Here is a 26,182-nt window from a genome sequence, read left to right as displayed (position 1 = left end):
TTACAACTGTCGAGTAAATACATAATATTATTTATATTAGCAATAAATTGTTTATAATAAATTATCGATAAATAAAATTAAAAATGGTAGTTGGAATTTTTACAGAACGTGTTAAATCAAAAACTAGAGTAACATTGTGCAGTTAGTGATTGTAAAAGTAAAGTAAATAAAAATTTAATCGTAAAACTACTGAATGGATTTAAATGAAACGTTACGTTTACAATAATATAGCTCATGCATCAGAATAACACCACATAACCTATAATTTACAAAGATTGCAGTTACCCATCCGCTTCGCTGGACAGTTTCGAAAATTTCTGAATGGATTTTAATGAAACTTACTATAGTATAGCTCATGCATACTCATCCGATTCGCCAGAAGATTATAATTTAAAAGCAAATACTATACCTTTATTATAAGTATACTATTTATTATAAATAAAAAGTATTTCAAGTGTTATGGAAGACGGATAAGTAAGGGCAAGGAAGTTGAATATTATGAAACGGTGGTCTTTATTTTTAAAATGGAAACTTAGGCTTTATTGTCATAGCTTAGAACATAAAATGCCTTTTCATTTTGATACAAATATTCGATATAAGTTTTAGACAAAGTTAAACTATCTATAATTTCTATTAAAGGTACTGTAAAATTTTCCTGAAGTTGATAAAAAAAAACTGATCACTGATCGGAGCTGAATTTGTGGATAGAACTTATTCATGGTGTGAAAGTATTTTAAGGAATTTTGAATATTGATTACATTTGCAAGGGTATACATAGAAACATATTATCAATGCGGTTACGGGTATTCATTCAAAGGCAAGCAAGGCAAAAAATATTAAAAATCAAGTAATGGCTAAATGTACAAAGTGAGGCTGAAAATTGACTAGCACAGAACACTTTCATTTGTTTTATTGAAAATTATAAATTTAGTAAACCCAATGATTTTGCTGATAAACAACAGAGCTCAATGAACGGACACAACAGATGTGACGTTAGCAACAAAATAGTTCAGACAAATAGAACGTCACAAGTGGAAGTGCCTCAGATGTTTTGTTAATTAAGTAAATTAATAAGAGTTATTTTAATTAATTCTAGCTGAATATTCAATTAGATAGAGAGTATATTTCATACATAATAAAATGTTTGGATAGCATTCAATAAAATTTTGTTAAATGCTAACTAATTTGGTGTTGGTTATTCAATTAAAAAATATATTTGGTGTGGTGCTTTGCTGAATGCTGACTGTCAAATCAAAATAGTGACTACAAATAAATATATATATACAACTACTTAAGTACCCACAAAACATGACCGAATATAAATTAGTTGTCGTTGGTGCTGGAGGTGTTGGCAAATCCGCATTAACAATACAATTAATACAAAATCATTTTGTCGATGAATATGATCCAACTATAGAGGATTCATATCGTAAACAAGTGGTTATTGATGGTGAAACGTGTTTATTGGATATATTGGATACGGCCGGTCAAGAAGAGTATAGTGCTATGCGGGACCAATATATGCGAACTGGTGAAGGATTTCTTTTGGTGTTTGCTGTTAATTCAGCGAAAAGTTTTGAAGATATTGGTTCATATCGTGAACAAATCAAACGTGTCAAAGATGAAGAAGAAGTGCCTATGGTATTGGTCGGCAATAAATGTGATTTACAAGCATGGGCTGTAGATATGAATCAAGCAAGAGAGGTAATCTTTTTTGAATTTATTTATAACATATTTAAGTATTTTTTGTTGTATAAGTAACAAACTTTATTCATATTGTCGTTTCAATATTAATTTATTGTAATCAAAGAGAACACACGAATAGATGAAGATTTTAACTATAAAATTTACCTATATTGTATTGCATCGATTTGTTTTGTTTCGGACAGTTGTCAAAAAACTATTCAAGCTAAGAAAATCTAAAATATTTTGTCTTTATCAAACAGCGCTTTTTAGACTAGGATAGAAGTTACTTGGTTGAAATTTCCGAAACAAAAAAGAATCATTTTGAAAATGAAAAATCCTATTCGCACCGTGTGTGAGTTTTATTGGAGGCGTTTCCATGGTAACGATACACTACTTTAATTATATAATTGTATGGATGCATATATAATTGTATGGTTTGCAATTATGACTTACATTGAAAATTTAATATTATTGTCTCACAAATTTAAATAAATAATTATGATAATAATTAAGTTAATTAATGCATTAAGTTTAATTAATTAGTGTTTTTCAATAATTTTAATTTGACATTTTCTATAAGATTTTCATGTAAAGAATTGAAAATTAGTCATAATAGCCTCCTTTATCGCCATAATTTTTTCACTGGAAGCGCTGGGATCGATTTTATTGTTCCTACCATGACTACGCACACAACGAATTGGCACGATTAAGATTTAGGTGGAAAACTAGTTTCCTACTGGTCGCTTTCCTTGGTTATATGTTAAGAAATTTTATTTTGGTTATAAATTGGTGGTAAAAAACTGGTTTTTACCTAGTAATAGTAGTCATTACCTACTCAAAATTTTTATTATCAAAGCTTGTACTATCAAGCAGAGCTTTAAATTAGCTACAGTGGCTGTTTACGAATAAATTTTGTAATAATTTTACAAATACATTTTTTTTTTATTAATAACGTATTTGTGTTGCATATTTTTTATATATTATAAGCCCGTAGAGTGTTTTTTCAACCAATGTAATGCTAGATGCCGGCAATTGTTCATTAAAACCAATAGGCTGAATTTTTTGTGTAATCTAAATAATCTTAAATCCCAAAACTCCAAAATATTGCACACAAGACCTTCAGATTGTAGGAAGCATTCATCACCCGTCAAAGATAATATCACTGACCTTACAAAATTACTTATACGAACAATTTGTATCAACTTACCTTCATAACTTCTAAACTACTTATATTAAGGTTATCGTTAAAAGTGTCTTGATCGTCCACTGGCTATAGGCTTAAAAAAATATTCTAATTTACTACGGCATAGAGGCCCATAGAGGTGTTAGAAAAATAGAAAATCCGTTGGAGCTTATCAATTAGAATTAGGTAAATCGACACTTTTTTTTCGCTATAACCAATTATTTTTCTAAATAGGTGTTAAATAATGATTTAATATTATTTGTTAAGGTCTCCTCAATAAAATGCGTGGTCATACATCCCTCCCTCTATTAGAAGAGACGCTATGAGCGTAAAAGCTGGCGTAATGGAATCAAGTGAGGCGCCATGACCTTTATTTTACAATAACCTTTGTGCTAATAGAAATTTTGGAAAATATTATCTTGGGAAGATCAAATTTTAGATCCCAACCTATTAGAAAAAAGTTAAATAATGTTAGTAAATGTAAAGTTTTTGTGTTTTAGGTAGCTAAACAATATGGTGTACCATTCGTGGAAACATCAGCAAAAACACGAATGGGTGTCGATGATGCCTTCTATACATTGGTGCGTGAAATTCGTAAGTATAAAACTCGGACGGGTGTCAAACGTCCTGGAACATTTAAACGTAAACTACGCTGTAGTATCCTGTAACACTCAACAACAATATTCATTGGAAGTCATCATATTTGATTTCTACAAAACAACAATGTATATATAATATGCTTTTTTGTTGCAACAATTAATTTATGCAACAATTATACACACACACAAAGTTTCTCCATTGTTGTTAATCAACAAAGCATCATCGAGCATATTTTTGTTGATGATTATTACACTTTTATCAGTGGAATTTTATTACTCTTATAATACTTTAGTCCTCAGTACTAGTTATTGTAAAGTGCGACTAAAATACACCACAGGGATAAAATAGTCATACGAACAATTTTTAAGTGCCAATCCTTGATTGAATTGAAAAGAAAACACATATTTTCTAATAATAAAAAAATTAAAAAATGTTCTAAAAAAAAATAATTTAACATTATAAAAAAACGTATCATTTTTTGTTTAAACAATTGACTGCTAGATGTCACATTAAGATATTTTACAAAGGTTTTCATTGTATTCGTGGTGGTTAAAATGTTTTTAAAAATTTTAAATTTTAACTACAAAACTGCTGTTCTATTTCTAATAACCGTTCTGTTTTTTCTCTATAAAAAAAAACAACAAAAGATTGCTTATTATATTTAAATACTAAAAAAATAACAGATAAACATTTAGATTAACGTTTTAACCACAGACCTATATTATAAAAATATAAGTCTGTGGTTTTTGTTCTGCTAATAAAAATCAAGATGGCCGGTGTAGACACAAACATAACCTCGTACGTAATAAGTACTTAAGTACAATACTCGAAACTATAAAAAATATATGTATATTCTTAATTTTACGTTATTCTAAATGTTTATCGCCAAAAAAATTATATTAACAGAGACTTGAGAGATTATTACTCAATCTTTAATCGTTAACACAATTGTACATATTAAATATTTATTAATATTTTTACTAAAAATTAAGATATATTTTAGAAATGTAAGTGGCAATTTAAAATAAATAAAATTCGTTTTTATTCTCAGCAACAATCAAAAAATATGAAATATAAAAAAAAATCTTTGTTGTGTTTAAAAGAACTTTTTTTGAAAAGAATTTCAAAAGAATATAAAATATTTTTTATTTGTAGATATGCCAAGTAGAATTATTTTTCTACAATATTATATTTATAGCAATAAATAATATTTTTCAGTCAAAATTAATTAAATATATTAATTTTAATATATATTTAATTAATTTAAAAAAATCATATATATATATTAAAAAATTCATTTCAAAATGTTAATTATTTGTCAAGAGTAATATTAATTATAATTAATTGTAAATAAATTAATTACTATGTAGTTTATTACAGCTGAGATTTTGAACGTTGTCGTCTGTCTGTGTGTGCCTGTTTGTCTGTTTTAATTCTTTTTTTTTTCTATCCTAATCTTGTTTGAGGAAAATTTGTGATTTTTTAAAATTAGATTAAATAATATTCACATAAACGTATATAATATTTGAGTTTGATCTCATTTTTAATAAATTCAAACCGTCCAAAACTCTTCAATAAGGGTATAAAAGCTCTTTCTCAGTTTTTTTTTGTTCGTACTAAGCAACTTTCAAATCAGTTGAATTCAAAAATTGTACACCATGGAATATAAAATTTAATGGTAGAAAGAATCGCAGGATTTTTTTCCATAACTGTATGGTAATAACCAAATTCAAAATTACGTCACGTATAGATCTTCCCTAATTGTACCTGGAGAAGTGCGTATCGTCAAAATTTTAAAAATTCAAATTTATATCGAGAAAAACTCTTGCAACAACTCAAGATTTAAAAAAATTCAAATTTCGAAAATTGTATACTGAATATAAGCATTGGGTGACAATTTTCTGAAAATTCGTAGAAATGGGCATCCAACGTGCGTTGTTTGAATTTAAATAACTTTAAATTTTCGCATTCTCATAACTGGTTAATTTATAAAATCACAATCAGTAATAGATTATGCAGATATGTTGCAGTAACAATTCAAAGTTGAAAATTTACCATTTCAATGACGTGTAATCTTCGCAAACGCCTGCAAAGATTCAGACGGTTGCAAAGGTCGATGAAGTAATCATAGTACTACTAAAATGTAGAATTCTGGGTACAAAAACATTCAAAACTTTAAGAAAAATTGCGGAAATAACTATGAAAATTTTTTGGGGAAGTTGTATTTCTACAATTTATTCGCTTAGATATCGGAAAATAGTTTAGAATTAAATAGACAAATTATAAATCGAATTGTATATATTTGTAGGTAGATCTTAGGAAAAAATATCATTCTCCGTCAGCTTCAGGAAGCTGCACAACAGTTAACGTAGTATAAATTTCGTTTGTTACATATCTATTTTTTAAACAAGAAGCATGAGACAAACATGACAACTTTTAAAAACAGATTGGTGCCTTGATAAGTTGTAGATCCTCTTTACTAAATAAAATTCCAGGATTCTCTAATAAAAGGGCCGTTATATTCATTTAAAAAAAATTTTAGGTTCTTTCTTGTAACGGCACTTTTAATATCACTCCTGGTCCACTATACAACCTAGGCCTTTCTTATTTGAATTAATTATTCCAAGCGTGTACATCTAAATCCTAACAATATACGTAAAAAGTGTTCTAAAATTATGTTAAGACGAGAGATGTGCATGAAATGGGGATTTAGAACCAGTCTACATCTTACAATTCGGTGCTTAATATTTTGCTAAAGGTTCTTAGGCAGTTTTTATTATGCATTTCTTGTAACAAGAGGGACTGATTTTGATTGTTAGCAAAACACTTGCTTGAACAGGCCTAATATTTTATTGTTAACCAAGATATGATTTAATATTTTTAGAACAAAGATTTGAACGATTTGGAATTATTAATATGAAGAATCAATATATATTTTGATCACTTTTAAAGTACAGAGTTTTTCCAGAAATACATATTTTTTTAAATAGATGTTACCACTTATATGATGATGCATAATTTTCTATTTTATATCGTTGTTCTCTTAATATGGCAACCATACTGATTTTCGAAGAGAAGAAGATGGTACCAGCTTTGTGCTTCCAAGTTGCTACCTATCTGCTTTCTTCAAAAGTCGGTCCGGAATGTGTCCGGATGTTTAGTCTAAAATGATAGAAAATTAAATTTATGTACTACCTTATAAGTAATAACATCTTATTGAACAACCCTGAATTATCCGATTTCTCAGAACTCGAAATTTTTGTACATGGACAGAAATTTCAAAGCATAAAAATTGTGGCTTGAGAACACGGATAGTTTTTTTTAACGCCCTGTATGGTATATTTAGTTTATAATTATATTCAATTATAATATTATTTATTACAATAATTTTATTAAAAATTAATTAATAGCTTTATATATATACCGAGGTAGGGAAGGAATCCTTAAATGTATTACAAAAATCGTAGATTTTCATCATAGAACTTACATACTAGAAAAGAAATGTACGACAAAAATGTCAATAAAATACCCAATGTGTGAGGATCTAGAAAACTTCGAATACCTGAATATGTCTGGAATTTTTGATATTCGGGAAATGTCAGGAAACATCCAAAATTTTAGTCTTGTTCATGTTTAAAATATTTTAGGGAAATAGGAAATTTTTTCGTATAATTCAAAAACATGCAAGAAATTATTGAGAAATATATATTTGGAGTTTTTGACGCGTATGGAGGTTGCACAAGAACTGCACACATATGTAATTCCGTAAATTTTAGAGATTTTTAGGATAAAATTTTCATAAAAATTATTTCCCATGTATGTAAGTTCTATGAATTTATTTGTAAAGCTTAGAGACAGCGTTAATTTTCGAAACACATTTAAGGAACATCACTGCCATGTTTTTTCAACAGCTATATAATAAATGCTGCTCGATTTATGAAAATAAGGCTCGTCTATTTATATAAAGAAAAACATATCTCAGATCTCTTTACAATTTTATTACATACGTTTTTTTTTAAATAAAAAAAATGAATCTTACATGTGTTTTTTTAAAAAGAGGTGGGGATGAAGCAATGTATATATTTTATTGAATTACATAAGTGATATGCAAATCAAAAAACAATAGATTGCTTGTTAGCGCGTATATACACAGGCAAATTATATGAAATTTTGAAAATAAAACTTGTTCTTTACGATAGAAAATATGCACTTTGTTTCTTATGTTCGATATGAAATCACATTTCACACAAATGAAAATTAAAGTTCATAATCTCATCAACTTATGTAGTTTTATTATTCGTAAATAATAATTTTTTAATTTGTTATAAAAAACTAAAATAAAAACAAAACGTTTACAATTGATTAATATTATTATTATTTTTCAATGAAATGCTAATACTGCAACATGCTAGGTCATATTTTTGGATAATTGTTACGTCACCATTTCATCAATGTGTCATAATACAAAATGCCATAACTTTAAAATAACTGTCAGTTGACATAAATGTTTTGGTGACGTTTTTCTTTTACATAAAATTTAATGAAACTAATTGGTTTTCAGTATTTAATTTTAGTTAATGGATGTTTATACTAAACCTAAATCGATAATTTTCTATTGGACAGAAATATGTGAGATATATTAAGATATTCGAGTTATGTTTACTGCTTAAGTCGGAAGCCATCTCAATCAATAAATTATTCTGTAAAACTACTTCGCGTGGGCCATGTACACTGTGTATTACTTTCGGCAATAATTATCTTCGTTTCGTTGTCATATAATAAAATGTAAATATAATTTCCATGTGATGGTATATAGGTTTAGTATAGACACAGCTTGGTTGCAGCAAGTTGCAGTATCTAGTTTGAGTCGACGATGTATGTTTAAGTAAAATACTCGTTTTAATTTATGTAGTAAATAATAAAATAATTAATTACAAAAAATTGATTTATATTATTTTCCATATCATGATCTTGTGTTAACAATATTTTTGAAATGGATGTAATAATTTGAAACAAGATATGGTATTTTTTTCATATATATTTTTTTTGTTGAAAATTTTATTTTGAATGAGGTAGATTAGCACAAAACTATCAGATTTTTTTCTATACTTTTCTTATAAGTTTCTAGGTTTAAAAATTTTAATCTAGCTAGTAAATAAAATTAAGCGGGAATAGACAACAAATTGGAATTGGATTCGAGTTCAAAATTTTCTGTTTTATATTGTTGCTGTCTAAATATGGCCACTGAACTGACTTTGGAAAAGAGGAGGAAGGTGCAAACTTTCTGCTTCCAAGCTGCCATCTTCTTTCTCTCTTCCAAAGTCACTCCGAAGGCCATATTTAGTATCCAATAGTAGAAAATTCGAATTTATTTACTACCGTATAAGTGGTAACATCGAATTGAACAATCTATATTTAAAATAAGAACTTAAAATTGTAAAATAATTTACTTAATTCACTTGTCAATAGATGGCTAAATATTAAAACATTTCACTGATTTTATTTTTACGAGTTCGATTTCCCGAGTGTAGAAAGTCTGATGGTTAAAATCCTAATTAGAAAAAATAACTACCTCACACCTATTTCAGTTAAATAAAATACCTCTAATTTGCTTTGCGTTGCTGCTTAAGTTGCTAATGAAACATAAAAAAAAAACCAAGTTGACCATTTTGCGGTAATACATAATATTAGTATAAAAAAAAATTATTACACACATGGCACAACAGAGAAACTAAAATGCAACTCAAATATAAAAATTAATGCGCTAAATAATAATATTTAAATGAGCTTCGATATACAGGGTTGGTCAATAAGATGTTACCTTATAAGGTGGTACATAATTTTCTGTTTTATATCGCTGCTATCTAAACTAGGCCGCCGAACTGACTTTTTGAAGAGAGGAACAAAATACCAGCTTTATGCTTCCAAGCTATTTCCTTCATTCTCTCCTTCAAAGTCAGTCCGGAGGGCATATTTAACCTGTAATGATAGAAAATTCAAACTTATACACTATCGATAGAAGTGGTAACATCTTATTGAACAACCTTATATACTATGTTTTTTTGTCAAAACGCACAAAAATCCAGGTATAGAACAAATGAAAGACGAAGATGATAAATAAAATGACATAAAGAAAATATCAATGTATTAAAAAAGACGACCAAAAACAGAATATAAAATATATACAACAATTTTATTATTTTAATAATAATAAATAATATTTAAAAAAAAAAAAAAAAAAAAACAACACAAAATAAAAACACAGTACGCACAGAAAGAAGAAAAAAATATTTATATTTAACTTGCGTTTGTTCAAATATGTGAGATTGCATTTTAATTGTATTTGTAGTTAGTTTGCCAAAACAAAATATGTCTTTATAAAAAATTATTATTGAATAAATAACATTACTTGAAATTATCTTTTGTTTTATTTTTATCAAGGCACGATAGATCCACTATTCGACGTTTCTCGCGAAGTTTTTTAGAATTATAACTAATTTAACTTCCGTTTTTCTTTCGATGAAAAGTCCTATTAAATACTTGATCTACTAGACAGTTTACCTATTCATTTAAAACGTAAGGGTTTTAATGATTTGTATTTAAATATCAGACACAAAGAAAAAACAAATACTAACCTGCAGTATTATTAGTATTAAATTAATGATTTATTGATCATGACTGAAAGAGCGCTGCGGTTCAATCAAAGATATTATATATACTACATTATTGTTATATATGATATGTCAAAGGTGGAGTAGTGGCTAGCCCAGTCGCCTCTGGTTACAGAGTAACTTGGTTCGTATCTAGCGTTGTACCGATTATTTTTTAATTAAATTATTATGCCGAGAATATGTCATTTTTTTAGATAATTGTTATGAGAACCAAAAGCGACAAATAAGTAAGAGAGCGAGGTATATTTTATGTTATTTTAATTCCCACACCTTGACAAAAGAGTGATTTCTGATATAAGTAGGAAAGTGAGACTAACACAATTAATTTTTATTGTGAAATAACATACATGTTCTCTTATAACAAAATCTTATAAAACATTTAACAAGAAATGTACAACAAAAAAGCAAAATTTTTTTAATATTTTGTAATAGGCGAATATGTTATAAAAAAGTGGGATAAAATATATAACATATTCTCCTGTTACAAAATTTCAAATTTTGTTCTTAACGAGCGATTTTTAATTATAAATTTTAATATTTGTAATAGGAGAATATGAGTGAGATAAACTATAAGACATGTTCTCCTATTAAAAAGTTTCAAATTTTAGCATAACCACGCCGTTTTTGTGCATATTTTTTAATATTATGTAACAGGAGAACATGATTTTAAAGAGTGAGATATATTTATGATTCTTTAAATTCCCACCCCCGGAAAGAATAGTAATTTATGACATATGTATAATTGACGTAATTTATAGCAAGAGGGCGGGTTATATAGATAATTTAAACTATAAAAAGAGTGGAAATTTTTTAACATCAGTTAAAATTAATTTAATTTAAAAGTAAAAATTTTAACTACACCACGACACGAACCAGCATACGTTGGTTTCAGGAGCAAATGCTATATCCACACAGCCACCCAGCTTATTTATTACAATATAATTACTTTAATACTTAGCTTTACTATACCTATAATTAATTAATTGATAATTTTGTTCTGAAAGAAAAAATAGGGTAGAAAATTTAATAAATAAAACAAAATTTAAAATAAATAACGATTTTTATTTATTTTATTTATAACAACAAAAAAATGTACATTTTCATAAAACAAATTTACAGAGATTCTTCTTTACTTATTAAAGTTTGGGAAAAAAACAAAAAGGACTAGGAGATAGGAAAAATAAAATAAATAAATAACTAGAATGATTTTAAATTATAAAAATTCTATATTTCAAAAATATGCAAATACATATGTAATCTGAAAATATAATACAAAAATACAACATTATTGCAATGTCAATGGTTTAAAATAATGTCGACAACAAATAGCTCCAACAGATAACGGTCTATCTTGTAGTCGATACAACTTTGAATTCTTATCCGGTAAGCGTTCATATGCTTGTGAATATTCACGATCAAACATTACTAAATCAACATTATTTCTACCGAGTGCTTTACAAGCTAAAAATATTATATCACGATATATTGAATGGGTACGATCAATACCACGTGTTGCTTGTAACTTTTGACGTTCGGTAGCTAAACGTTTAACTGGTTCTAACAAATCATTACATCGCAATGAAGCAATTATTTTCTGCATAAATCTGAAAAAAAAACAATAAGTTTTTACGCAAATTTAAAAAAATAAAATAAAATCTAATAAAGATTACATATTTTTATTACGAAACCAAATTTTTACATTTGTTTCAAATTTTTGTGTACTTAATATAAGTCAAAGTCCCTCATACATGATTATTTTAATAGCTAATACTATATCAACATCATTTGACGTATGAAGATACGCTTCAATGGAAAACGCACATTACAAATTTTCATTTGAACAAATAGAAAGAAACGTAAAAATTACAAAGATTAAAATTGATTAAAAAACGAAGAAGTTATAAGCAATCAAAGATTGCCCATCTCCTTTTAGCAAAACAAAATTTTATATGTAATCTGTATAGCGATACCCAAGTATGACGTCACTAGTGGGTATCTTCCTCTTTGTTCAATTAAAATTATTAAAGATTTTTAAAAACCAACGTCACTTTTCTATTTGTGAAGTGAGAATTTTTCATCTGAAGTGATACAAAAAATTTAGTGCGATCCCTAATAAGACACGAACAGGTTACATAAAATTTTAGCCACTCACATAGTGCAACTGTGGCACTCTATAATCTGTGGCTGTGACCCGAGTTCGAATTCCGAATTCTGTGTAATTTTATCGTTTCTTTCTATTTGTTCAAATGAAAATAAGAATAAAGATAGTTGTAATACGCAGTATGATGTTTATAAACGGGATAAATTATATTCGGTGAATATTGAGAATCTGCATGCATGGTCGCGTCTAATGACAGAAAATGCTAATATTTTAAAATAAATTTATTAAATCAAATATTATGCGTTTTAAAGAAAATTTTAAATTAATTTTATTTCGACATATCATTGAAGAGACATACTTGCGATACTCATTTTGTATCAGGTTAAATGATTGTTAAAAGTAAATTGAAAACATAAGGTCTTAATTTTAACAAATAAGGAAATAATTAATAATCTAAGATTTTTTTCATACTTACGGTTTACTTATTGCAATTTGATCAGTTAATAGAGCACTTATAAGTGGACTACTTGGTGTATCGCGTCTATCCCATAATAAATACATTGGCGGACAACCTTCTCCATGTAATCGTGGATCATCCCACAAACATTGAATGCCAACCGAACCACAACCTCGACCTTAACAAAATACACATTTAAAATTTTTTTTCTGAAATCGATCAGAAAAATTGGTTTTCTTATGGGATTTTGGACGATAACTCAAAAATTAAGAATCCAATCACCAATTGAATTCGAATTTTGTATTTTTTGAGTCAAAATTATTTGACAATTGGGCGAGTAGATTTTGGAAGCGATTTTTGGCCTTATTTCAAAACTACTGATACATCCGTCAAATGAATTAGATTTGTTTCCTTTGCTTTATATAAGCCAAAAATGGAGACAACAAAAATTTTGAATTTATTGATATTTTTAAAGCTCAACGACAAGATTCCAAAAATCAAGTATCGTTAAAATCGAATAAATTTTAAAAAGTTTGTTTGTAATTTGGATAGAAATCATTGGTAATTAAAACTAAAAAAACTTGATTACGGGGTAGCCAGCTTATTGCGTCGAAACTGACGATAATTGCGTCGAAATTGAAATAGCGGTTATTGAGAAAATCATTAATGACATCAAGCAGTTAATATGGCAGTGTAAACTGCTCTATGGCATGACAAGACCATTAAAAATGCGGGGTTGTATACGACAGTTCATTCAAACAATTGAACAGTTTTGTTGTTAATTACTATGATTTCTTAATATCCATTTATTTATTCAAAGCCTGCTGAAACTCAACCGTACCTAAGTAATAAAACTCGAAGACAATTTAAATGAATTATTTTCTCTTTAAATACATACCATTAACTTCTTGCGAAAGTGGATCAGCACCATCTTCAACAAGTGTTCTTGATACCTCTTTACCATTGGTCTCATCGTTTTTCTCTAAATCATTTTCATTATTATTTTCTGATGTTGAATTCAAACTATTTGCTGTTGTCTCATCTTTCGTACTAGACGTTTCATTATTATTTGCTACATTCTTATTAATTTTACTTCTAAGGCATAAACTTGGTAAATGACTTTGAACATTGATACGTTCAAATGTCCATACTAAATTCCAATAAATTATTGGATGATCATCAACAAACTTGGCATCAGCTAATGTTAAATCACCCTCACGTTGTAATATATTCTCTAATTCCTTACGTAAAACTAATGGATTTAAATAGGGCACACTAAATGGATCGTTTGTACCAACAGTTACTGTTAATAGTGGTACGGTTGGACGGTTACAACATTGGCATGTTGTATTTAAATTGGAATCTTCGGCAAACCATTTGAACATAATTTCTTCGTCGTATAATAATGCTGAACAATTATGGCATTGTGAACATGATGTTAGAATTATATCTAAATCATGCTGCATATGGTCATCTGAAAAAAAATTTCGATTTCGATTTAAATAGGCACCTTTAAATACATTCTATTACCAAGTACGGCGGACCTCCGGTAATACGGCAAACGTTTTGCAGGCAGTATCAGATTATCGAATTTTTCTTATTATAGAGTACTGCCAAAGGCTCCTATAGTTCGGAATTTTTTTACAAAAGAATACCTTGTAATCCGACAAATCAAAAATCCAATGATAAGATTCTTTATGTTATATTCAATAATATTTATCTATTTATCACCTTTTAATAAAACAAAATAGTTCGGATTACAAGGGGCGTCGGATTAGCCAGGGCCGGATAATCAAACTCTGAATATGAGTATTATTAAAAAATATCCTTTAAGATAATTTAATTTTTATGAAAAAATAATTTCCTTACCAGCAGTTTCATTAGTTGTCGGATATAAATTTTCATGAAATGTAGGAGGATATTCATCAACATCTTTTAAATTCGTTGTACTATCTCTATAGCCTGGAAACTCTGCTGATATTCTACGCATACGATGATCACCGCCTTCACTTCCATCAGTTGATTCACCCTCACCAAACTGTGGCATTATATCGGAACCATCACCACCACGGCCAGATACACCTAACCGTTCTAATGTACTATTACGACTACCCGACGTCGAAGATAAACCACTTAATTTAACTGGGGTTGTCGTTGCTGATATTGCTTCTTTAATACCGTCTAATTTTTTTACCATATTTGTTGCAACTGATTTAATACTACTAAAACCACCTTGGATAATCTCATTTGATTTTTTCGTTGTTAAACTTGGGCTATTAAAATTACGTAACATTAAAAAAAACAATTATTTTAAATAATACATAATATGTATACAAAGAGTTTAAAAATTTTGATGGTAGAATTATCCTATTTTTAATTTATTGTACAACTTCTTTGTTAACGCTATTTAAATTTTAATAAACAATCGTATTCAATGAGTCAAAGAAAATAGTCACTAAGGTGTTTTAAAAAAGTATGGCCCCTAGCACCTAAGAAAGCTCACAGCTTTTCTGCTGGGATCTCCTCCTGGATTGATGGATTCAAATCTGTGATTAGAATTATTTTTTACAGAAATGAATCTAGTCATGAAAATCTATATTTATACATGGTGAAATAAAAATGGAAATGAAAATATAAGCATTGAATTATTTATTAATTAGAAATAATTCCACCTTCATAATTTTAAACTCTGTGTAAAATTAAACCATTATCTGAACAGATTCCATTCAATAAAAGTTTAAAAATTACTAAATGTATTAGAACTATTGACAAATTTGTGTCAAAATCTGAATCAAACTCTTGTTTTCAATATATGACATAAAAGTCATGCATATTTTGTACAGACAGGTTAAGAATCAATGTTTTTCTCGATTTGTAAACAGTTGATGCTGTTAATGGTACAGGAGCTCGCAACGTCGGCAAAAAAAGAATTTTATTATTGCTGATTTTATGATATGTTGTTCCCCTTGCTCTTTCTGTTAGAGCTTGGGCGGTCTAAGATATAAGATATATATTCAACAAAATGTCATTTATTTTTCATAACTTTTAGGCTGCGCAGTACTAAACGCAACCACTTCCGGCAGCCAGACCGCCCAAGCTCTAACAGAAAGAGCAAGGGGAACAACATATCATAAAATCAGCAATAATAAAATTCTCTCTCGAAAACGTTGCGAGTTCCTATACTATACGGGAAATATTTTCCGAGCTATTCGTGAAATAATGCCACACACAATCGAAAATATACTGCAAAATTGGATTAACAGTATACGACATTCCAAAGTCAATCACAATAGCTATTTAATTGAATCGATTAAAACAGTCTGCTATAGTTTCTTTTTTCGCAGTCTTCTAAAGTCTAAAAAGATAGTCGTAAGAAAATTTGCTTCATTTCGGCAAACTAGATAAGTAACGCCAAATATTACAAGAACTTGACACAGCGTGCAAAACGTAACAAAATCACACAGATAAATTTTTTTACAAAAAACAAACAAAAAAACATTCATTACCTAATATTTGTGATGTAATTTTCAATGAACTGTTGTGGAACTTTGAGGTCAGCTTTCCGAAGCGACAACCTTGATGGTGAATATCGACTAAAACAATAATCTAACTAGCTACGTTCTACAGCCACTAAGTAATAACATGCATATTTTGTATATATGTATATAAAAAATAAATAATTATATAAGATATCAAAATTTCTTAGCTGATCACTTTAGTTGTGTGAACAAAATTTATAAATTTCGTGCATTTCTAAAATATCAAACAAATACATGCAATTTAAAAGCTCGATATCTGGCCCGAAAAACTGTCAATAACTAAGCCACACATGTTAAATTGTTGAGATTCAATCAAACAATAAGTTCTAAACAAGGTTTAATAATTTTCACTCAATTTTACTTCGAGAAATAATTAATTAATTTTTTTTAAGTCCCACGCGCACGGGAGGGTGAATTTTGGGATCAAACACCCATTCTTGATTGAAAATCTACACATAAATTTAAACTAACAATATATAACAATAAAAAAGAAAACCAAAATCTTGGCGAGGATATTGAACTGCCTATGATGTTGGGAAACAGATTTTAATGATGATGTTTTCGAAAAATAAGCAGTAAATTAAAGATAATTAATCAATTTCAAGTAAACCTGAATGAAAATTATCGGATAAGGCTAAATTGCTCTTGTTTAATCGGCCATTTTAAGCTAGATCCCGCCCATTATGGTAAATGATTAGAGGGTAGATTGCTTTAAATTTAGTAAATCAAATGTTCGAAGGACCATATGTATTTTTTATTTATCTGTGTAACCAAATTTAATATACTTCAGCCCCCCCCCCCCATCTCTTTTGTCTAAAAGATACCTAAAAAATTTGTTGTAATTTTTTGCTATGTAAGTTTCAAAATAGAGAGTAAAATTGCACAAATGAATTTGATTCCCATATGGATATGAATAGATTTTAGAACAAACGTCATCTAAGTTCCCCTTTTTTACATTTTTGAAATCTTCATTGACTTTGCAGTGTTAAAAAAAGCTGAATTTCAAGGAATGCACGAAATTTATTAATTAGGCATTAATAAAAAAATTGTTATTTTAAGATATTTTGTGCCAAACAATGCTACAACAGTATACAAATAATTCATTACACGTTGCATTCAAATCAATATATCCATAAAAAGAAAAAGAGGATATCCTTCGACTCACCTGAAATTCAATTTTAAACTAGCTAAACCTGATGTTACAATTGCAGCTGGCACCGTTTCTGATCTATGTAAACCCCCACCACCGCTGCTACTACGATTGGTTTGTCCTGTGGGTGGACTTCCTTCAAATGTAGCAGATCGATGTACCGGATTTCTAAATAGAATCGGTGTATCTGTTAATAAGACAGATGAGGCGGTTTTTTCGATTGTTGCTGCATCCTTAGTTGGTGATGTGTTTTCTTCATCGTCAAATTGTTCGGCTTCTAATGCACCTAGTGGATCGTTTTCTGTTACCGGTGTACGAGGTGAAACTCTAAAAAAATATTATGCTTTGAAAATTGGTGAAATATATTATTTTTCTATGTTCTATTAAAAAAAACGTGTTCAAAATGATACTAAGTGGCACTTGGAGCGAATTAGAGTATAAATTCAATTAGAGAAGTGTATTAACGAGATATCCCGATGAAAATACTTTGAAATCTTCAGATTGAAGGGGAAAAGATCCTAACATAGAAACAGAAAGGGAATGAAGAAGAAAAGCCGGAATTACTTACCTTGTAGGTGAAGTAACTGCATTTTCAGTATCATCATGGTCATCAAGCGACTCTTCACTAAAATTAAGTAACCTGGCACAATCTTTTTTCTTCGTACTGCCATTTTGTAATGTATCTAATATTCGAGCATCATTTGCAAAACTATCCGATCGAGCAAGTAAACGAATACTGTCTGTAGAGTTATCACTTGGTGATAGTCGAGTTGGTGTATCCACTTCAGATTGTTCATTGATTGTATCTGAAGCACTCTCCGTGCGTGGTGAATTACCCGATATTAATAAACCAGCACTTGATAATACTTCATTCGCTTCCGGACTATCTTGATTGCCATCTTGAATTTTAATAATACTACCAATTCGTGAACGAAATCGATCAAATGTTGATGTGTCAATTTGGGTGGGTGCATCGTGAGAATCAAGCGATGATCGTGAGGCACGATCTGTTTGATCCAATAAACTACAACCTGTAAAAATAAAATAATCAAATTTAAGTTTCTTAGCCTTTTAGTTTACAAAGCAACAAGGGGTGATAAGAATTTTTGAACAATAAATTCCAAAACTAGAAAATACAAATTTTTAAATGAGCTATTACCGTTCCAAATTCAAAGATTTTTCTTAGAGGCATAGGTGTTTGAGATTTTAGTAAAAATTTTGTATTAAAAAATGTTTTTTCAATACTTCGGTTGAGCATATAAGAAGGGGAATAATGAATAACGCTATTATCAACTGTCAAGAAGAAAAATTTTTTTAAAATCTAAAAATATTATTCACCTCCTTCTGTAGATGCCGATAATTTTCTAGCAGCATGACGTCGCCCGGCCCTTCTAAAATGTGCAGCTCCCAACACCACATGCCTTAATTTATTCCATAAAAGAACGCTAGTTGTGGCGTGAGCAGGCCATTCAGCTTCCAAAACACAACGATTATACAAACTATAAACAAATTTTTTAATTAGTCGATAATCAACAGCTCAACGATCGAATATTCATTTAAGAAGCTTACCCGTATGTCAAAGCATTTGGTTGTACACCAGATTGTTTCATTAATAAAAGTAATTTAACTGCCAATAATGGCATTGATTGTTCACCACATAATTGCATCATTAAACGATAGCTAACTTCATCACAGGTTAATTTTAAACGACATGCTTTACCTAATAAATCATATGATAAACGTAACAAAGCACGTTCTCGACCTTGCCAAACCATTAAAATACTTGGTAAAACCATAAAATATATTGAATAACAGGTACCTAAAAGACATCGCGCCCACAGCTCTGGCGAATTTATACATTTCCTATCAAAAATTAATTCAAATTATTATTTACCTTAAAAGTTATATTTTTTATAATGAAATAGATACATTCAGTAAATTTAAGAAAAATGAGAAGCTCGGGTCGGATTTAGGACAGGGTCAGGGGCCTCAAAGGCAGCACCACTTTGAAAAAATCATAAAATCGTTGTCATGAGATTTTTATGTCACATTTGGTAGACATTCTTGAAAGGTTCAATTCTACGAGCGAGTATTTACTTTATACTTTATTTAATTCTATGAAATCTTTGAAAATTTTTGTGGAAACTAAAAGAGACGTACTTGAATCTTACGAAACTGCAAAAAACAAGAAATTGAGATGAACAAAAATATCAAAGCATGTGTGTTCGATCTGCGAATGTTCGACTACGACCCCTAGATTATGGAAGAGCTCCTGAAGTGCAGGGCCTCTGAATTGTAAATCCGGTCTTAATCAGAGCGAATGCGTTATTTTCCTAAATGCAGATTGAATCTACTCATAAAAATAAAATACCTAGCATATTTTTGAGCAGATTTAATTTCATGTTTCGTTCGTCGAGCCATTGGAGAACCAGGTGTTGCAAAATTATTTTGCGAAAATAATAAATTCGGTTTACGCACACCCATTAAAGAAGGATCCAAAGTAAAATCTTTATAAACGTATACAATATTATGTCCTGGAAAAACAATTCTAAATTAACCGAAAATTAAAAAAATATATATATATATTTATATAAATATATATAAAATACCAACCTTGACAATTAGGCTCTGGTGGTAATAAAAATACAGTTCGCTCACTCCCATGTCCAGTATCTACTTCTAATAATCGAACATCAGCATCATCTGATACCAATCGTTCAATACATTCATCAAAAAATATTAAACTTTGATCTCCATCAACAACAAAACTACGTTCTTCAATAAATCTTATAAACATTTGTGTTCGCATTAACAACGTAAAAAATTTATGATTTGCCTGCCAAAAAAACCATAAAAGTTTATTAATTCTGTTTATCAATAATAATTTATTTCCAATTATATACAAACCTTATCACGTGAACGCAGAAATGGTCCTAGTTGAAACAACGCTTGTGGATCCGTTGTACCAACTGTGGGTGCAGATGTAATTGGTAATAAAAATTGTTTATAACCACGTAAAGTGCTTGCCATAAATTTTAAAAATGCTTCTTGTATATCTAACTCGAGTATTTGCTGAAATTATTTACAAATTATTAGTAAAATAGTAAGATATATTATTTGGAAAAAAAAATTACCTCTTTACGACGTCGCAAAAATTCTCCTTCAAGACTATCATCATCTAACTGAAGTGTACGCTGGCAATGTGATGGATTATTTCGCAATTTTGCATTTAATATTTCTAATTGAGTTTTTAAAATGCGGGCTGGACGTTTTGGTAAGATTTTCGTACTTAGATGTCGTTGGGATTCGCATAACTGAAATATAAGTTCATTTTAAAGTAGATACAAAAATCTAAAAAACATCTTTTGAGGGATTTCATTAGTATGAAGCAACACCTACTCATTTAGCGATGCATAATACGATCACGAGAGAGGCCTAAAGCGATATCACGGGTGCAAAGTTTTGTTGTTCATTACAATTGTCCTTTTATAATTTATGTAATGGACATGTCTGCGATTTTTTTTAGTTTTAGAACTTAAGATGTTTGGACTATATTCACGGTAAGAGTATACGGACTTATCGTAAAATAATGTGTAATTTTCAACTTTAATATACCACTCAACATTGTTTAAAATTGTGTTAATATAGTATATCTCTCTTCAATCACACCTACTATATTCGTTTCGGTTCAACAATAAAATTGATTAACTTTGTGTTATTATATATCAATAATGAAACGGTCAATAATTTTGTGTTTTTTAACTCAAAGCAAATACATCAATGTTTAGTTTTTTTTTTTTTAAATATCTGACGGTTAGTTTTTTTTCTAGAATTAAAAAGCTTGATAAAAACACAATCTTTAATTCGCTCTCCAGGTTAATTATCCGGACTCTAATTAAATTTATCTCGAGTTAGAGACAGTCAATCGACTTCAAATTTTTATGGTAATTGTATTATAATATAATAACTATACAAAAATTTAGAACTTTCTGACACTATGCCCATAGCGAGACAATAACCTTAACTAATTAAAATATTTGCATAGACTTTTATTAAATATAGATTGATAGCGATATTACAAAAAACCGATTTCAGCGATTTTTTTGTTTTTTAACGAATTCAAGAGTATTTTACGAATATACATCATGGGTTAAGGTCGCCTTTCGCAGACAAGTCCAATTTTAATGAAAATAAAAATTAACTACATTTTATTAATTTAAATATCAAATTCTAAAAAAAAAATTTAAAAAAATAAACAGAAAATAAAGAAAATGTAAAATAAACGTACCGTAATTATATTTGTGTCTAAATCAACACAATTAACATCCGTCGGTGGGTCAAACAAATCAAAAAATCTAGAATCTACACCTATTAAATACGGCAATGGTGCATGCAAAACTTCAGCTAAACCTAAAAATTTATTTATTAAAAAAATTGGTGATTAATTCAACTAATTTTGGTAATTGCATAACTAACTCTCCTTACACAGAATTTATTTATTCTTAAAAAGAAACGTTTCGCTTAATGAATCAGAATTTACCAGGAAGAAGGATGAAAAAATGTTTTACGGGTTTAAGTATACTAAAAGATTCTACTTTTCTATTTTATTGATTTGTTCATAAATCGTTTGATACGACCTAAATAACAGTCTCTAAAATTTCCAGCTGCTTTGAAATAATTATCAAATATTACGACTGGTCCTTAGCCTTAATATTTTTATGGAAAAGAGAGAAAATTTGGTTTATGTGCTTTAATGATAGATAAGAAGTTAAATTTAAAATAAATTCGATGTGAGAACCCGTAGTCTACACAATTACCACTAATTTTGATTCAATAAAATAATTAGCTTTAACTTGCCTAATGGACAGAGTGGAATGTATGGACATTGCCATTTAAACGGAAACAATAAACTTGAAACAGCTTCAGCAACAGCAGTTAATGTATCCGGTCGTAATGAATGTATTAATATTTTTTGTTCAGTTAACGCTAACAACAATACTTTTAAACAATTTTCAGCTCCAAGATTCATCAACAATTGGCGAAAGCCAGCCGCACTACGTGGTAATGGTAGCTCTTCTGGCTGGGATAATATTAATCTTTCTGGACGATGTGCACTTAATTGTATTAATATACGGGGTCCTGGAAATTGAACTTCCTCTAACAATTGAGTTACATAACGTTCAATTGATATTGGTGTTTCTACACCACTTGCCACAATATCCTGAAAAATTGAATTTATTTTTTTAGAATCTTCGTAGTAATCATTCAAAATTTGGTTACAAAGTTTGAAAACTTAAAAAATTGTTCGCTAGGTAGGCGCTAGTAGTGCAAATACTTGTAATCTTAAGTGAATTTATTTGAATAGATCTATTATGTTTCTATTTCAGATCGATTTCAAATGAAAAATTTCAAGTATTTTGCGTTTTTTCAGATTCCGTACTAAGGCGTACTCCAGCTTCTCAGCTTCTTCAAATTATTATCAAACTTTGTGGTAACTCGTTGTTTTTACTTACATAAAGAAATAACAACCATTTTTCAAATGTATCAGAGAAGGGCCAATGCGATAATATACAAATACTTTTATTCACATGAAGTGTATATTTATTCGCATTATAATCTAATTGCTTAGCTTGCGCTGGTGTTAAACGATCTGACGTATAATCTTCATAAAATGTCACAGCCGATCCATACACTTTATGTGTTGCATCCGAAACAGTTAAAACAAATGTACTAAAAATAGGTCGTGGATGTGATGCTTCTTTTGGCCACATCTCTAATGTGGCACCCATTGGTAAACAAAATAACGGCACAGAATTAGGAAATGGAAAATCAGATACATCTGTTTGTGGATACCTAAGAAAAATAGTTTTCATATTATAATACATATTTAGTATTTTAAAAAACTGAAATCATCCACGGATCAGTTACGGAAAAGCTTTCGTGGACCCGTGGATCGAGCGAATAGTCACGGCGATAAGAAAATTTTCAATAATTTACCTGAATAATACAGAAGGCTGGTAACTGATAAGTTTAGCACGATTCATGGACTTTTTATAACACAGAAACACATCACTTCCAACCATACCCTTATTCAAATTTTTATCAATACAACAAAACGCATGTGGAGGCATTTCCCCTTTATTTGTAATGATGACACAAATATCAGTGACAACTAATGCGTTACATGCTGCAGTCGTATGTGCACGACGATATGTGATGAATGTACATGCTGTTGAATTATTTACATTTGCTACACGACCTCCAACACTCTCAGCAACAATTTCAGCATCAGCCATTAACCGTTCTTTCCCATCATACATAACACCTAGATTTAAATAAATATTTAAAGAATTTAGCAATTAATTTCAATATGTCAGCTTAATATAATGTAATTTCCATCAGATTATATACTATCTAAAAAAATTGTAAATTTAGCTTCCAAACAATTGACTGAATTAATTGTTGAAATACCATGTATAGAAAGTGTTGATTATTAAACAAACAAAAAAAGTTTTTTATTTTTTAATAAGGAACATTTTTTACATTTAAACTTTTGTTCTGTCTCTAACGATTTACAAGATGTATCCTACGGACCCTGTAGCTCATTTACGAACTCGATCTCACTTTTTACGTCCTAAGCACACTATAAAAATTTCAGCTTGATATCTCTTTTCGTTTTTGAGTTATTGTGGTGACTGACGGACAGCCGGAAATGGACTAATTAGATGATTTTATGAACACCTATACCAAAAGTTGGTTCGTAGCATCAATATTTTTAAGCGTTACAAACTTGGGACTAAACTTAGTTTACCTTGATATATTTCATATATACATGATATAAAAAGAGCCAAAAAACCATCCCAATCCGTGGTAACTCGACCCAGACCAACTAAACATAATGCAATGAGGTGATTTTCGGTAATAGATGTTGAGAATTAACACTAGTTCGAGTAGTTTTTGGTAACCCGTTTACAATCTGACGGAAATTACAATATTACGTTCATACGTTGACAGATATATTAAAAAGCGCTGTCCATCAAACATTTTGCTTGTTAAGAATACTGTAGACATTATTACTTATTGGAAGGAGGGAAAATTTTCCCTTAGGAAACTATGAATAACAATAAATGTCTGGAGAAATTTTCATCAAAAAATACAAAAATATATTTTATTCGTGATCTATCAAGCTTCATAGTCAAAATTCATCGTTTAGGAAACTGCAAACATCTTCTCTTGTACATATTAACAAAAGAAACTATAAATATTTTCACTAGCCAATATTCTATGTGAAATAATATACAAAATGAATAGCACAGGTGTGCAAAAAAAATAAATAGACAACAGGTGTTCAAAATAAAAAATTAAAACTTACCAATATCAACCAACGGAGGTTTATCACGACCTCGTCTAAAACATACATAACACTCATAACTCCGCAAACTTCCATGATTTAAATCAGCAGGTAAGCCCGTTGGCGTATAACTGATTAATTCATAACCGTCTGGTAATATTTCACCAAGTGCAGGAAATATAACTCCAATATCAGTGATTGGAGCACGATCGTGCGTTGACTACAATCACAAAACAAACAGGGGACATATTTAACGCATTTAAATCGATTTAAGTAACTTATATAAGTATACCTTTAAGTGACCTCCATCAGACAATTCATCAAGTAACAAAGGATCTTCAGGTAGACCAGCAATCACAAAATAATCAGCGACTCTTCGATCATCCATAGCTTTATTTCACTTTTCAATCCAATTCATGGTTCAATTTTCAAAAACTAAACGAAAAGTTTTATGAAATTTTTTTTTGCAATTTTTCAACACTTTATGTATCTATATTTATTTAAACGTTATTTCACAAGGATTTATTTAAAATTTAATTACGCGCAATTTATTGATTATTAAAAATAGTGCATTTTAAAATAATTATTGACAACTAAATATCTACATATAAACAATGCAATTTTACATGAAAATTTGAACCCTACCCAATTGAAACATTTTATTTTTTTAATAAATAACAATTATTTAAATAAAAAAAAGTTAAACCATATACAAATATCTTAAGTTCAATAAAATTTAAATTACTTTATAACTAAGCGTTGATGTTTTTATTTTAAAAATGTGTAAGGAAATTTTTGAAATTATTTCAAAAAAGTCAAATACCCATTCACACAACCACATTAGCCTTTAACGATGTGTCAATGGTGTCAATGTTGTTATCCGATCTATGGTCAAAAAAAAAAAACATACGGACACGGAATGTCAACATTCGTTTATGGAATGTATTGCCATCTACGTAGTTTAAATTTTAAGTTGGTTTAAAATAATGAGGTAATTTGTTTTTTAAATATGCAAATCTATGTAAATGTATTCTATAAACGAAAATCTACGATTCAATTTGCCATAACTTCTATTTAATATCATTAATGTATTTTGGTTTACAAAAAGGGTTCTGTATTAATTAATAAATAGTGGACGGTTTTAAGATGGATGCAGGTGCAAATATCAAGTCGAATGTATTGCACTTTGTGATAAAAGCAAAGAATATAATCGCGTACTTTGATAAATGTATGAGACTTTGTACAGTCATGGGAACACCCTATTTTATCATAACTTTTGAAGTAGACCAAACCTTCACATCGAGAAAATAATTAATAATTTTTTCTTAGTATGATGTTTATACAAAGTGTTTCAGAATGACCACTTTCAAACAAAATATAGATAGAATTGAAATCACTAATAGTGATAATGATACGACGTACATTCCCGTTAAAACGGTCCCGT

At 29.2% G+C, this 26,182-nt stretch overlaps 2 protein-coding genes across 3 annotated transcripts; one reads left to right on the top strand and one right to left on the bottom strand.

The window, feature by feature from the left end:
- The first annotated feature begins 1,029 nt into the window (after nt 1–1,029).
- Nucleotides 1,030–3,864, top strand: LOC123297571 (GTPase HRas). The gene is made up of 2 exons (XM_044879294.1): nt 1,030–1,704; nt 3,370–3,864. The coding sequence occupies exons 1-2, from the start codon at nt 1,309–1,311 to the stop codon at nt 3,535–3,537; spliced, it is 564 nt and encodes a 187-aa protein (XP_044735229.1). The 5' UTR covers nt 1,030–1,308; the 3' UTR covers nt 3,538–3,864.
- Nucleotides 3,865–11,401: 7,537 nt separating this feature from the next.
- LOC123298065 (DENN domain-containing protein Crag) lies at nt 11,402–25,592 on the bottom strand. Of its 2 annotated transcripts, XM_044879960.1 has the most exons (20): nt 25,484–25,592; nt 25,031–25,173; nt 24,760–24,958; nt 23,385–23,712; nt 22,901–23,240; nt 22,245–22,608; nt 21,676–21,797; nt 20,522–20,701; nt 20,295–20,459; nt 20,001–20,223; nt 19,759–19,921; nt 18,957–19,250; nt 18,726–18,886; nt 17,956–18,418; nt 17,403–17,714; nt 16,205–16,291; nt 14,568–14,971; nt 13,597–14,172; nt 12,717–12,876; nt 11,402–11,744 (listed from the first exon to the last, which is right to left on the bottom strand). In XM_044879960.1, the coding sequence occupies exons 2-20, from the start codon at nt 25,124–25,126 to the stop codon at nt 11,426–11,428; spliced, it is 4,956 nt and encodes a 1,651-aa protein (XP_044735895.1). In that variant the 5' UTR covers nt 25,127–25,173; nt 25,484–25,592; the 3' UTR covers nt 11,402–11,425. The 2 variants fall into 2 exon arrangements, with proteins under 2 accessions (XP_044735895.1, XP_044735897.1); XM_044879962.1 differs by lacking the exon at nt 16,205–16,291.
- Nucleotides 25,593–26,182: the final 590 nt, after the last annotated feature.

The sequence above is a fragment of the Chrysoperla carnea genome, chromosome 4, assembly GCF_905475395.1.
Source record: "Chrysoperla carnea chromosome 4, inChrCarn1.1, whole genome shotgun sequence".
Taxonomy (NCBI): domain Eukaryota; kingdom Metazoa; phylum Arthropoda; class Insecta; order Neuroptera; family Chrysopidae; genus Chrysoperla; species Chrysoperla carnea.
This window is presented reverse-complemented; position numbering and strand designations above follow the sequence as displayed.